The 15,578-nt window shown below is 37.8% G+C and overlaps 1 protein-coding gene across 1 annotated transcript in view; it reads right to left on the minus strand.

Moving 5' to 3' along the window:
• Window positions 1–15,578, minus strand: part of ROBO2 (roundabout guidance receptor 2) — a 433,355-nt gene that overhangs the window by 88,295 nt on the left and 329,482 nt on the right. Inside the window, exons 8-10 of the mRNA XM_059493583.1 lie at window positions 13,524–13,648; window positions 9,131–9,302; window positions 2,987–3,192 (exon numbers count right to left, since the gene is read on the minus strand). Coding sequence (XP_059349566.1) covers window positions 2,987–3,192; window positions 9,131–9,302; window positions 13,524–13,648 — 503 coding nt within the window. The remainder of the gene's footprint in view (window positions 1–2,986; window positions 3,193–9,130; window positions 9,303–13,523; window positions 13,649–15,578) is intronic.

A 15,578-nucleotide genomic window follows, 5' to 3' on the forward strand; every position in this document is an offset into this window, starting at 1 on the left:
ATTTTGTCAAGACAAAAAAGCAAGTTGCTCTTTAGATTACTTGTAGATATATACTTTAATTGATTTTTAGCTTTGTTATACACACATTTTGTTGCTATTTTTCTTCAGATACACTGAGAATGCAGTGTACCATTCTTAGGTGAGGAAGCAACTCATTAATGCCAGCTCAATTTCCTGAATGAGCATAACTTGCATTTCAGGAGATGGCTATTTGTGTGAAATACAAAAAATAATGAAAACCCCTCTGACAATGGCTCAAAGACTCAAAATACAGCAGTGCTGCTACTGAAATGAGAAAGACCCTTGAAAGGAGAGATTTTCCACAGGAGAGAGCCTTGTAGCATTCTGAAGCAGTGTTTTATTTTGCTTCCTCGGAGATTTTATTAAATATATAATTCTTCATTATGTGATAATAGGGAATATTTCTCAAGGCTATGGTTCTCAGCTTCATTTGTGTGCTACTGTGACAGATGGTGCACTCAGTGAGGTATGTGGTGTACACAACAGAGTAACTTGTAGAAGGCAAACAAAGCACGCTGGAAGTACACTCCTTTTTGCAAGCTATGGCAAATTATCTAACTTCCAGGTTGTGGATGGATTAGATACAGATTTAGTGTGTTGGTAATTCGATTATTTATACATTTTTGTGCTATGGAAAAAAAAGAAAACAAACAGGGGAGGTGAACAGAAAAATCTTTACTATTCAGTAAAATTAAGTTTTGTTTCTTAGGTAATACAGGTGACTAATCCTGGTGTGGCACATTTCTACAGCAGGAGGGAGTTTTCCATCAGTCCTGAACTGTCAGAAGGGGAACTGAATGAGTGACATGTGTGAGTTTTTAGTTGTTTTCCTCAGGGCAACTGAGAAATTGGCTGATCAGAAAAATCTCTGTGTTCATGCTATGACTGCGGCCCATGTGACTGTTGCAGGCTCATGAATCATTTGACTGTGCTGCAACAGAAACAGCAGAAAAGGATCAGAAAATTGTTTGTGTTGGAAATGGCCTTAAATATCCTCTCATTCCACCTCTTCCCTGCCATGGTTGCTCAAAATTCCATCCAACTAAACCAGGATTCTCACAGTCCCATCCAACCTGGCCTTGGACAGGGATGGGGAATCCACAAATTCACTGGGAAACCTGTTTCAGCACCTCACCACCCTCACAGGGAAGATTTCTTCCTGATACCTAATCTAAATCTACCCTCAGCCAGAAGGCTGAGGACATATGAGTGGAAATTATTAATTCATTTTGAACTTAGGGATGTAAACATACTTGGACATTTTCATAGCCCTTTTTTTCTTTAGGAAGTGCTCCTAGTCCTTGTTTAGGTAGACCTGAGAGAAAAGTTAAGCATTTCTCATTTAAATCCATGTTAAATTAAAATTTGCAAAGCACAAGAGAAAAAAATATGTCTATGCTTCTGTGTAGTTTTTGCTCTTAAACCTGAGTCAAAGAAACAATGCACATTACAAACTGCAAATTAGTGCTATGGAGGATTTTCTAAAAAATGCCTTTCTGAGCCTTTAAGGAAAATTGGTTACTAGTGAATGACCCACTTAAGGATCAATAAAAGCCTCATGTCTTTCAGAACCACACTCACTACTAATACAGTTTTCTTCTCCCCTTGCAAGCAATTTTATTTTCCTTTAGTTTACAGACACAGCCTTTAACAGTGAGATTAATGCTCTGGCACGATTCAGAAGCAATTTCATTGTTTGCAAAGCAGCATGCAGACAGGTATCCCAAGAGCTTCTGCCTCGTGGACACTCCACAGAAGCCCATCATCAATGCCTGAAAGTTTGTTTGAAATCACTAAGCTTCCACCTTTAACTGCTGCTTTCTAACACTACTGGGGAATCTTGGCTATTCAAGCGCACCCTTTAATCCAGCTCTACAGGAAAAATGCATTAACCTTCATGGCCTAAACCTGCCTTCAGCCCAGGGTGGAACGACAAATTGTTTACTCAAGGCAAGCTAGCATAAATTTTTTAATAAATTCTATTTTGTTCCAAGGCAGTTCACAATTCATCTATGATCACTGATGAGATGACATCAGAAAACATAACTGCTCTTTATTTCTTGTCATTAGTACTATGCTTATTGACATTTTTTTGGATGGAAAAATTAAGTGCAGACATTTCTGCTGACTAAATTAAATGGTTCCTGAAATTATCTTCAAGTTCCTGACAAATAAGTATATTTAACTTGCTATTTTTCCATATGCATGCTTGTCCAAATACACTCAAACAAATACACATTTATCTTTGAACAGGGAAAAATTAAAAGCCAAAATAGAGATTAATGATGCAATATTTATCAAAAATATATGACATTATCCTATTTGAAGTATTAGATAATATTGTATTATCTCATGTGCAAAAATGTAAATATTACAATAGGTATTTAATTTTTAACAGAAATCCCTCTGCATATGACTGCATGTATGTTGTCTTTTCCCATTTGCAGCCTGGTGGAACATTTCCAGGAAGCATAACACTGGAATAAATCAGCCAGCTCGGGACTGATGAGCTGTTGATGGAGAAAGAGCATGGTCAAGCCCTGATGAGCTCCAGATCACGTGCTAGCACAAGTACTCAGAAAATTACTGCCAGGGAACTGCTCTAAGTTTTGACAGAGAGGCCAATGGCTTCAGGGTAAGACCAATGAAAAGGAAGGACTGCTCTTTCACATTTCCATCTACCCCCAACTCATGTGTTCTATTGCAAGCCACACAAGGTTATAAACACCAATTCCGTTTTTAGGGAATTCTCATAGAAATATCTGAAGCTAGTTTTGCTCTTCTCTCCCTGCCCTTTCCTACACAACATCAAAGAATGGATATCGACTCGGTGAGAACTGCACAGTAGGAAAGACAGGTTAATTCTGAAGACAGCAGGAGGGCAGCAGAGCTGCCTGAGGCAACACCAAGAGCCCCAAACTGGACACACAGAACCCGTCACGCTCGTGGTGCTGACATCACTCACCCGCAGGGCTTTGATCTGGAGCGTGCCCTGGTCCTGTATGGATGTCCGAGGGTCCCGGCCCAGGAAGGTGAAGCCCTCCTTGAGCCAGCTGATGACAGGGAGGGGGTCACCGGTGGCCTTGCACTTGAGCAGAGCTGTGCCATCCACGGCCAGGGTCTGGTTGACGGGGCCCTGGAGGATGATGGGCGGAGGCCGATCTGTCAAGACTAAAACAGTGGCACAGGCATTGGCATCCACACCTTTAACCATCCCCTGCTGCTGCTGCTGCGAGCCCTATTCCACCATGCAGGACAAGTTTTAAGAAGCCAGCCTCTAAGAGGCTAAAACCATTACTTTTGGAGGAGTCATGGATACAGGTTATCAATTAGTTGTCAAATCTGAAAAGCATTTTAGTAAGAGTTTCATTTCACCACTGCAAGATAACATGCAGATAGAAAAATATTATTAGCAAAGACCATCAGGCTGATTTGGTTAACATGGGAGGAAAATTAAGACCTTGATTCAGTGAAGAATTGAAGTGCATCACTCTTTTCTTCCAATTTGGGAAAGCACAAATTAAAACACACCTTTGATGTCACATCAAAATGTGTTTAATGGCTTACCCAATTAATGGTCTAATAGAGAAATCTGTTGAGTTAAAAGTGAAACACTTCAGCTATTCTAGCCTGGGTACCAACCACATCCCCCATTCCTACTCTATTTGCAAGTTTTCACCAGCAAAAATATCTAACAGTTATACAAAACATTTTCATAATCTGAGTGAGCTAAATGACAGTACCATTCTTTCTAGCAGAGAAAAGCTCAAACTCAATCACACCATTTAACAGCTTACTTATCAGATAATTTCCTCACCTTTTAAAGCCATGAACTCTCTTTTTTTTTCCCTGATAATTTACATCTGCATGCTTGCAATACTGAATAAAGAACCCTGCAACTAGTGAGAGAGTGCATGGCTGTGCATAAGCCTCATTCCATGACCAGTGGGATATTGTGAAGAAGAGGTAAAATGCTCATGCTCACTTTCCTTGAAAGATCATTTTATCCCAAATAATTCTTTTGTTGAATCTTTTCTCTGAGCCATCTGTTAAGCCATCTTTTTTTCTAAAGAATGTGTTTATACAAATTGAATGTGAAATACTTGAATATACACAAGGCTGGAACTGATGCAAAAATCAGTTTAACAGAATTAAGAATTCTTTTTTCTTTTAATGTATTTTTATATATTTACCAGCCATACTGCTGCTGTTTCAAATTTTGAACAACTGAACAATTGTGTGACTGGTATTAAATATTGTAGCAGGCAGGATTAAATTCTAAACTGGTGCAAGTTAGCCTGCCTCTGCTGATGTCAACTGAGTTTGAATCATTTATTCTAGCTGAGAATCTGTTTATTGTAGTCCATACAAAACACCTGACTCTAACAATGAAGTGAAAACAATTTATTATGAAGCAATATGGCTTCTGTTGTATTTGAGCTGTTTGAGATGCAAACCTCTGGAACCTTCAATAGATTCAAAGTGCTTTCATTGTGTTATTTATTAAATAAAATATATCAGGGATATGTTAGTGGCACATTTTATGCCTGAAATAATTGTTTCTGAAATTTTAGTGTTGCAAAAATACTACCTACCTTTTTATTTGTTAACAAGATTCACAAAGATCAGAATTATTAATATTGTCAGAATCAGACATTGGAGTGTGAGCTCATTACATTCATTGAAATTGAAACTGAAAATAGAAAGCCAATACATATTTTGAACAGAAAATAGAAAGCCAAATGCAGCCAATGTGTTATTTCTTAACACCAGAATGTGAAAGCTATTTTGGAAATTCTGAAATATCACCCACTGAACTTAGAGACAGGACAGGAAACACTATATAACAAGAAAAATGTAATACATTTTAACCTTGATACAAAATGTTTAATCTCATTAAGGTTCCTTCTGACTACCTAGTTCAGCCATTTGGCAAAATAAAAATGGATCTCAGCTCCCACCAGGGTAGCTGAGTATATTCAAATTAAAACTTAGCTGTGCAAGTTATCCTTTAGATTTAATGTAAACCAGCAAATCCCAGTATTCTAGGTAGCCAAAATTAAGGAAGAATAACTATTTAAGTTGCTAGCTATTCCACTGCCGTTATTTGCTTCATCTAAGTGCCTTTCATATGTGTAGCAATGCAGGTATTTTCAAATCCTACTGCATTACAGATATTGTTCTTTGCCATGTAATTAGATTTTTTTTACAGCCCAAATGAGGAGCTCATAATCCTTTAAATGGCTCTGATCAATAGTGTAATTGAAAGCCTCCTGGCCAGAAGGAATCTTCATTTTCAAGGGTGTTATGGGTGAAAGACCACTACAGGTTTCCATGACACTAAGGCTAAAGGTTAAATGAACACTTAGATTTTCCACTGATCTGTGAACGGCTGTATTGTCTTCACAACTATGACTTGTAAATCTTCTCTAAAACATGTGTGTGCTTGCATTCCGACTACTCAGGTCCTCATTAGTAAGGATCCAAAACTAGTTAGAGTTTAAAATAATATATGTGTCAGAAGCATTATGAAGAACAGAGGGCTAGTGAAAAATAGCCACAAAATGGTGTGGGTATTAATAGTTGCTTTTAAAACATTTTAATTTTAAAATCAAATTTTACATTTTAATTAGTTTCTTTTCATAGTTTTCTCCTAGCTAGAAACTTCTGTGTTCCACAAAAACATTTTGTGTGCCCCCAAACATATTTGCATGGTAAAACAGAAGTTGATTTCAAAATTACTTTAATTTTCAAAATGGTTTTGAAACTATTTGCCAATATTCCTACATCTGCATATTCTGGTAACTGAAAAATTAACGGATTCCTTTCATGTTAAAATGTATCTTAATTTTTGAAGAGATTATAGGAAAAGGACAAATTATATTTGTTCATTAACAGTTTATTCACTATAAATGCAGTTTGGATCAACTGAAACCATATTTAAATTTGGGGGATATATGGTCAAATTACAATGGAAATTAAGAGAAAGACAAAATGAAGTCTTTACTTCGGCACTTCCAAAATCAAAATTTAAAACAATTTTCCTGGTGAAATGATAGGTAAAATCAGACAAAGGTAATCAGACAAATGAACACCCATGATAGGGCAGGGTTCTGTCTGAAAGGTAGAAAAGCAGAGACCAATCTCTCACCTGTCTCTTTATTTTTTTCAGAAGAGCTTCACAGGAAGTTGTGAAGTTGTTCTGATTTTCTCCTGTTTCAAACTGTCACACTTGCTATAAAACATGCGATATACTTTGGATGAGGGTTAAGAATCACGGTGGTCAGATTTGTAGACAAGGAAACTGTGAAACATTTATTAATATATTTTAATAATTATTGAGGAGAAATTAAGATTTTCTCCAAAATATTCTGTGCATGATTGACAAATACTAATTGGAAACTATTCCTTTTATGTTGAGCATAGACAGAGATGGAAGCACTTGGTTTATTTGCATGATCTGTCATTGTAAGATTGTGAACTGCATCTTCATTTCTTGTGTTTGAAAGGATTGCAAAGATTCTTCAATTTTTAAATTGATTTTGCTTTTCCAGATGTGCATTAGACAGTGAATTACATGATAGCATTTCAAGAAAACACAAGATTTGAATTTCAAATACGCTGAAGGCTCTTAGCACAGTCCATAATCAGCAAAATTATCACTCAACTCAGCACATTTCATCACAGCTAGTAATCTCTTCTCATGTGAACACTTGAGTTAAAAATATTTCCAGTAAAGACTTGTAAGTGCAAAAATGTAACAACTGAAACACTGATATATATGGTATAATTAAGCACTTGTTTTTCTGCACATGACATGTTTTCATTCTGTATTGGAACTTCAATTGGATCTAAATTACTCTGGATCAAACAAAAATGTGTTCAAAATGAAAAAGATGGCTCGCCACTATTATTAAATCATTAACCAAACAGAAAAATTCTGGGCTAGGAAGTAAAACTGAAATCACCAGCCAAAAACTAGAACGCTAATGCTTAAGCATATAGCTAGCATGCACAGTGTTTATCTTTTATTATATTCTTAAAACTATTAAATTAGATTTCCCAGCTGATAAAAGTCATTAGCTCCCATAACTTCTGCTCAGCATCAACCAAAACAGATTATTTAGACATTTATGGTTAACTTCCTAACTAAAAGCAATTAAAAGAAATATCTGTGATCTAATGGTACATTTATTCACATAATCTCAGCTCCATAATGTTGTTTTGGCACTTCTCTTCTGACCTCACCCGCCCTTTGACTCGGGGATGAAATGGTATTTTCTATAAAGCAATCTTGTATTATTTCATAATGATCATGCTGACAGTGGGCTCTGGAAAGCATTTGAGGAAGGCAGGCCCTGCACTCCTTGAGCAGCAGAGCCACCAGCTAAATGCTCTCTCGAGCAATGTGGAATGCATGCTGCCTTTAATCAGAATTACCCGGAGATGAGCTTGACTTTCAGCAGGGACACCTTCCCTTGGCTTTCCAAACAAACTAATGAAAATTCCAAAGAGATCAATTAGGATTTATTTTTTTGCCCACACAAGAAATAGATAAAGGTGGATCAAAGCCCTTGGCTGTCAAAAGGAAGAATTTCTCATCACTAGCATCCTTGAACCTGATTTGATCCGCTCAGCGCCTGTTGCTGTAAATCTGTGCAGCATCAGCAGGTGTGACCATTTAACAGCTCAATGTCCTCCCAGACAATGTTTGTGTTTATTGTATTTATTCCAATCACAGTCATGGCCCTGAATCAGGCAGCACTATGGACAGATATTAAAAAATATTGCCTTTCCATTCCTTTTAAATGACCTTTTAATCTACATTTAAATTCAAATTGAATGAAAATGCATCATTTTGTCATAGACCATGAGAGGAAGGACTTAAAGAGATTGCAGAGCAAAGCCAAGTCTTTAGTACCCAGAAATTATAGAAAAGTAATGTGCTTGAAGAGATGCAAGGATAAGGCAGAAATTATTTCCCCTTGTCATAAAAATATAGCAGCTTTTGGAAAACAAAGAAAAGGCATCAAATTAATGCTCAAACCTCTATAATACGAGCCTGAACCTCTCTATCTGTCACTTGTGATGAATATGCTCTTGTGAAAAGGCAGATTATTCAAAATTAGACATCTTTTCAAACTTTCATGGTGCAGGCAGGTCTCTAAGGGAACAGTAAAAGTAGACCTCTGCATATAACAACAGTTTTAATGGCAAAAATTCATCAAAGTCTGTCAGGAGATATTTAATGTGTCAGTTAAGATAAGGAATAATGATGCTGGGGAATGCCATAAGAGGGATTCTCTTGTTTTCCTCGCTAACATGAAAGGATGCAAACTGCCTTCTATCCACAGTAAGATGAAGAGGGATATCAACAGGATTCCTGACATATGAAAAGGATTCATGCTTGTAGATGGGAAACCTCAAGGCAGGATGAATATCAAACCCAAAAATTTGAAATGAAAGGCATCAAGACAGACCATGTTATTCTTTTCCTTTTTTGAAAAGTCTTCTCTACCTATGGATTTTCATGACTTTTTTCACACCTACCCCTCCTGAGGCATTCTTGGAACACAGCTCTGAGCCAGGTGCTCTATTCATGGAGGGACTAAAGGGCTACATGTTGTAGGCAGTGTAAACCTATGGTACTCTACCACCTCCAGAGCAACTGTGTTGGTTTAATTGAGCTAAGGACACATCCTCTACATGTCTAAGATAGGACTGAAGACTGGTGAAAATTTCTTTCCACTTCAGTTCACTGCTTTAATTACAAACCTATTCATTCTCCATTTTTTGGGGGGTAATTTTTTTGCAGTCCTATCTTAGCTCTAGCAAACCAAGCAGCTTCATTTCTCACCAAACCTATTCTAAGCTTGTTTGTCCCTTTTTTCCATTGTTAACAAACCTCCAGAAAGCAAGTAAGAGGCAAACTAGACTTTGATGCCTTTTTTACTCCATAGGCAAATACAGAGACCTTTTCTCACTTTATTTTCTACAGAAAACTGTCAATTTTGTTGTATGATTTATGTGATCTCACATGCCTTTATTTACACTGCTTTTAATGTACTTTTGACAGGAAAGAAAACAATAGGAATTTCTAAGAGCTCACCATCAGTAACCTCCAGCTGAGCCTTTGCTAAAATGCTTCCAGCAACCGTCAGTGCTTGACAGATGTAGTAGCCTGCATCAGACCTCTGGATGTTGGTAATAGTGAGGTCCCCAGTTGGTGACACTGAATATCTGCTGTTGGGCTGCAGAGGCTGGTTTGGGAAGAGTAGGTTCTGCAAAGACAATTCATCTCACATCAATTCGAAACACAAAAGCACCACTTTTCTTTCAGCTACACAGACAATGATTTTTCCTTAAAAGTACTATAAATAATCGAGGACAAAAAGTAAGTGTGGTTCTGACTTTATGAACACATAGAGCTGCTTTTCCTGCCTTGGGCAACTCACAGTTTAAATTAGAAACAGCCTTTTGACAGCTCACAGTGCTGTGTTCTGACTGGGGTGTAGGCAAGGAGACATTTCCCAACAATCACACTGGAGTGATTTATATTTGTGACACATTCATCTTCAGTCTGAATGCAATTGTAATAATATACTCAGCTATCAAACCAGAAGGACATCACACCACAACAAACACTAGAAAACTAGCAGCAAGCATTGAATCCTGGAGACCTGAGGGAGCAGAGCACTATTGTCTGGCTATGAAAATGTTCTGAGAAAAGGAGAAAGTGAGAGCATGGCACACAAGTAGAGCTGGGAGGAAGATACAAGCATGTCATAAAGTAGGAGAAGCTGGCAGAGCATGAGAGTTTAAAGGAGAAGTAAAAGGAAATTAAAACTGTGATAAACCAAAGGAGAAATGCTGCATAGAGCCTGGAGGGTGAATAGAAAGGGTACTAATCTGATGTGGAAATCATCAGAGAGAAAAAAATAATTTCATGTAGGATAAGATATCAGTTAGCACAAAACAGGGAGATTAGTTTTTGCCTTTGGGCTGGATTGGAGAAAAGAGAGACGTCAATAATAATAACTAGAATGGCTCTAGTAGTCATTGCATATGATGAAGGACTGAGTGAATCAATACTACAGACCCAAAAAGGTTTTAGTGGTGAGAGCTGTGTTTTCAAGGAAAAAGTTATACCCTCTGGCACAGCCCTTGTGAATAAATAAGAACAGGAAAAGGAAGGTAATGTGAAGAGAAAGGGTAGCAGCATTGCCCAATGAGACAGAAAGGAGAACAGCTTAAACAATAATTAAGCAACAGTAATTTCAGTAAAATAGGGTCTGGATTTTTTGCCAACTCAACAAGACTCTATGTAAAGTACAGTTTGCATCAGGAATACCTCAAAACACTGTTGTCATGCTGTGATAAGCTTTCAGTCATTACTGCAGCCCTGTCTAGCTCTGCTGTGCTTTCTAATGATGACTCCCTATTAACTTTTAAACTTGTCTGTATTGACTAAAAAAAATATCTAAAAGTGTGGAGTAGGGTATTAAATGAATTTTCTGCAGATCTGTTTCTTCTGAAGCAGGCCTTGATGGTTTACAAAAATTATTTGGAACTGATAAGCAACAAACTGCTTAAGAAACAAGTAAGAATTCAAATAAGAAACAAATTCTATTTTTTAAGTGAAACTCAACGCCTTTATCTCTATGGTTTTGGCAGCAAAAGGAAAGAGATATGCTTTAAATAAGATCCAACATTCCAAGTATCCTTATGATTGTATTAACCTACTGGGTTACTCATCACACTAGGCTTTTCTTTTACTGCCTTTCAATAGCAATCTTTAAGAAATTTATAACAGCAAATTTTTCCTCAAAAATCAATATTCACCCAGTAAACATGCCAGATAATAGGAAAAAAAAAAGTGTTAAAATTCTGAAACAATTTGAGGTTATAGGACTAAGTGGGTCTCAAATAATTGCCCTGTTTTCTGAATAATTCTGAATAATTTTCTGCCTGGAATAATTTTTACCTGGCATAAGATACCTACTGCATGAGGGTATTATGTAAATATTGTGACAAAGAGGAGGAATTTGACTTAGCTGACCTTGACTTCATCTATCACTCATTATGTAAAGTGTAAAAACAAGCTGAATGTAAAAGACAGTGCAAGGATTAGGCTGCTAATTCTTAAGGGGAAAAAATAGTCCAGCACCCTCTTTATAATTTCATTAGAAAGGGGAATCAATCCTTGTTTTTATCTAAAGTATGGGCTTCTCTGTTCTGGAGAGGTACCATGTCCCAGTGAATATTCCACACATCAGGAGGAGTTCACCAGTCTCAGGACTCGTCCCTTCAAAGACCAGAAAACTATGAACTATAACTTGTCCTAAATTACAGAACAACCCCTTTTTAAACTCTTTCCACATTTTCACTGGTTTTAATTAGCTGTTGGGCTGCTCATCTGGGCACAATGGTGGCATGCTGAGCTGCAAACAGAGGGACCAGAGCCATCTCTGATATAGTGCCACTGAATTTATCTCAAGGAAGAATTTAATCCAGGGAGTTTAAAGGTTACACATGCCCTGCCCTTGCACATGTCATCGGCAAGCGGCTGTTGGGCTCTGGGGAAAAGGCTACCAAGCACAAAGGACCAGCTGTTTATACACAGGCTGGAACAAAAAATTACTCAGGAGGGAACAGCTCCCCTCCCTTCCAGCTGGTTGTGCTCAAAAATGCAGGATCGAGAAATGGATTCACAACCAGAAATGCCCTACAACTACTGGAGTGGGATAACGTGACTATATAACATTACTTTGAACACTGAAAGTGATGCTGCAAACAGTCATCCTAAAGGCAGCAACAGCATTGCAGAGACAAGCAACAATTTATAGCTGGGAGGCAAAGGTGAAAAAGCCTGTGATTTGGCAAAAATTCCACTCTCCATCGCTATGATGATATACACTATGTGGAAACTCACTCACTCTGTGGCATCTCACTGCAAAATCTGACAAGTTATACACTGAGATGGCAACCCAAACCTGTGTTACTTCACTGATGATCAATTAAGATGAACATGAGACTCTTGTAAACTACATTGAGCCACGTTTCAAGGTTTGATTATAAACCGTGAAAGTATCAATTTTTATGTTGCATTTATTTGCCAAAAAAGTCTATTCTAACCCTTAGGGATCCGGTTCTCAATATGGTAATTAATTTTCCAGGTTTGTAATTAAGCAGCTTCAACATTGTACAATCAGTAGGTAATAACATTCAATTAAAGACACAAGATGCATTTTCACCTTAAAATGTTTTTACCCTTGAAGAGATACCAATGGAAGAGGATAAAATAGAGTATTAACACTTTTCAATTACGCTAAATGACTTTAATCCTGAAAATAATGTCCTACTTTAATTAGAAGCTCTTCTCTTTATTACAGCATGATGGATGTCCACTTTATTAGATTCAAGTGTGACACTATAAGCTCACTTTACATAAACATTACCATGTTATTAAAATGCTCTACAAGGAAGGGGTTTGAAATGTTTGCTGGCACATCAGTACTTCCTACTTTAATTTCAATATGCTATTCTACCTTCCCCTTGGAAAAATTGTCACCTTAGTGAGACTCACAATACTGTGCTTTCCAGGATGTGATCCTTGGAGGCTGGATCTAAATTTCTCTAAATATTACACTGAGAGATACCCACTGAAGGTTAAGCTTGCACTCAGACAATAAAATAATCACACCCATAAAGTAATCATTTTGTGTCTTTGTAAGCCACCAAGACAGCAGAGCACAAAATGCTGTCAGCCTGGTCCTGGCATTCCGGACCAGTTTTCTGATCTCCTGAGAAGGTGAAGCAGGACATCAGTGGTTCAGCTCTTATTTCATGTTTTACCTGAGCTGATAAACACGTCTCCTGTAAAGAAATGTTGTGGCGTCACATTCAGATACTAAGCTATAAAGTTAGTATGGGCTGATGGCAGTGCCAATTGCTGCCTCACAAATTTTGCCTTTAAAAAGGACCAGGTAAATATTTCCAAGCCAGATCTGGAAATTTCTTGAGACAATTTTACTGAAGAAAGCATCTGTGTGTTCAAAACCTTTATCTGTATGCTCTATGAGAAAATGCCAATGCAAATCAGCTTGCTGGATACATTTTGCTTGATCATGTCTAGACAGGTTGTGAACTGTAATTACTGGCTCTGATTAGTTCAAAATTGAGTCATACCTTTTTTTATCTGCTGTGCCTGTCTCACCCACCTGTTTGTTGGGGGCTTCAGAACAAAATAAATTTGTTTCTTTCTACTCATCAATACAGTGCCTAGCACAGGTTTCAACAACTTAAATGGCTTTTGTGTTCTTCAAAATATTAAAAAAAAACCTGACACAAATTTCAGTAGAGAATAGTGATAGTTTAAAAAGACAAATTTCTGTGAAAGATGAAAAGAACTGTGAAAGATAATGTAAATAACTTTCCATATTTGATTTAGCAATATAAATATTTAGAAAGTCTTGAAAGACTTAAAGGTGCTTGCAACTTACCTGACTTCCTTCTTTTTGCCAGAAAACAGCTGGCTGGGGATTTCCTTTAGTTTCACAAGGAAAAGTCACAGTTCGACCCTGGGCTACAATCTGGTCTCGTGGTCTCACCACAAACTGTGGGGGAGCTACAAAGTAAGAAAAACCATGGTGTAAGTTCAGCTTATTTTGCAAGGGAGAGAAAGGGAATATTGAAGGAAAAAGACAACATTATGGAGATTTATGCCAGAGGACATGACACCAGAAACATTCATTAGTATAGACAGAATTAATATATAAACAGAAACAACAACAGCGACAGAGAGCAGCAATATATGTATGTGACATCCCCAGGTATTAAAAAAATTAAAAAAGGAAAGAAACATTACAACCATACATGCTAGAGTCAATTCTGACAACATTAAATGCTAAAGAGCAGGAGTCAGGTGTTTATATTGCTGAGCCTGGATGTATTCTACCTTTGCTCTGGGAAGGTTCAGCACCCTCAGATCCTCTCACACTTCACAGAGCTTGCTGGAGCTGTTGCAAGGTATGAATTAGGATAAACAGACTGCCTTTCTTAATCTGCCCCTCTGGACTTTTAAAAATGATTGAGAAAGGAGAGGAAGGTCTGGATGACAGCAAAAGAACCCAAGTTCAAGAGCTCCCTTACTCCTCTTAGAAGCAGTGTGGTCAAGAATGGTGTGGGGAGGACGACTTGCTGTAAAAAGAATTGTTGCTAAAAGAACCTGAACTTGGAAAATCGAGCTTTCAGCTATTTTAATAAGTAGAGAGAAGCAAAAGTTGAAGAGCTGATGGGGAGAGGTGAGTGGTGAGTAAGAAGGAATAGGTATTTCAGGAGGTAAGGAAGACACAAGGAAAAGAAAAACGGAGACTGGAGTTAAAGCAAGAAACAAGAAGCAGGACTGGTTATGTTTTCAAGTCACTGGTATTAACAGTGTTCAGTCATAGGGGACCAGGAAGCACAGACAGAATTGAACAATTTCTAAGAGAGGGGCATAGTTTGAGTTTCTGGAGGGTAATGGTGGAGAATAGAGTGTCAATGCTTGGAAATGTGAAGGTAGAGAAAAGGTGCTAATGAGTAGAGAGTGGGGAAGAAGTGTTAGAGGATTTGAGATAAAAAACTTGAAATCAGTAATTATGTTGAGTAGGATGTAGAAGTAAAGCAAATGATTTTTCTACGTGGGACATGAAAACACTCCACTCTTGATTCATCACTGGAATTCACTGGGATTTGTACTCTTTTGCGTATTTTAAAAATGTAAGCAGCATCTCCAAATATTCTTATCAAAAGACTAGCTAATTTCTGGGGCAGGCTAAAGCAGGGGAAAAAAAAGCACAAAAGAAACTCAAATCCCTCAACCCACCCTTGTTTTGTTCTATTCCACTGCTGGTTTTGTGGGTGTGCAGAGGGATGGTTTAGGAACACTAAGCTTTCAGGTAAACAGAATTTAAGTGTTTTAGAAAACTGTATTTTCAGCATTATAATTACAAACTATTTAATTAGGCACGAAGAGCAATCAAGACCCAGCTTCCGATTACACCTGCTGGCAGCACAGACACAAACCTGCTAACTGCATAGAAATGTGAGCAGACCTGATTCTCTTGAAACACACTTGGCAGTTATCTCATGAGGTACTTCCCAAGGCTTTACAGATCAGCAGGGGTCTAAAGAGCATCAGTTGAGTAGTGCTGGCACTCTTAAAACAAGAACTGTAAAGCACTTAATAAACATGAACCACAATCAGTTTAGAAGTCAGAGGGTATTTTCTTGTGCCTCACACTCCTAAAGAGATGTTTGGGCCTCTCTGGAGAGAAATGTCCACCTCTTCTTCCACCTTAGGAGGTGTTAATCTCATGAACAGGCAGGACTAAGGGTGAGGTGCCCTCTTGCTGCCTGTTTACAGCCATGTGATTTGAGGTTTCTATAAGGTGTTGCTAAACATACTCTAGGAACTGAACTCATGCCACACCACTCCTCAAGGTGGGTTTCCCCCACCTTGTTTCACCCAGCATATCCCCATGCAATTCCCCCAGGTGCCAGGAAATGACAATGTG

The sequence above is a fragment of the Ammospiza nelsoni genome, chromosome 2 (assembly GCF_027579445.1).
Source record: "Ammospiza nelsoni isolate bAmmNel1 chromosome 2, bAmmNel1.pri, whole genome shotgun sequence".
Lineage (NCBI taxonomy): Eukaryota > Metazoa > Chordata > Aves > Passeriformes > Passerellidae > Ammospiza > Ammospiza nelsoni.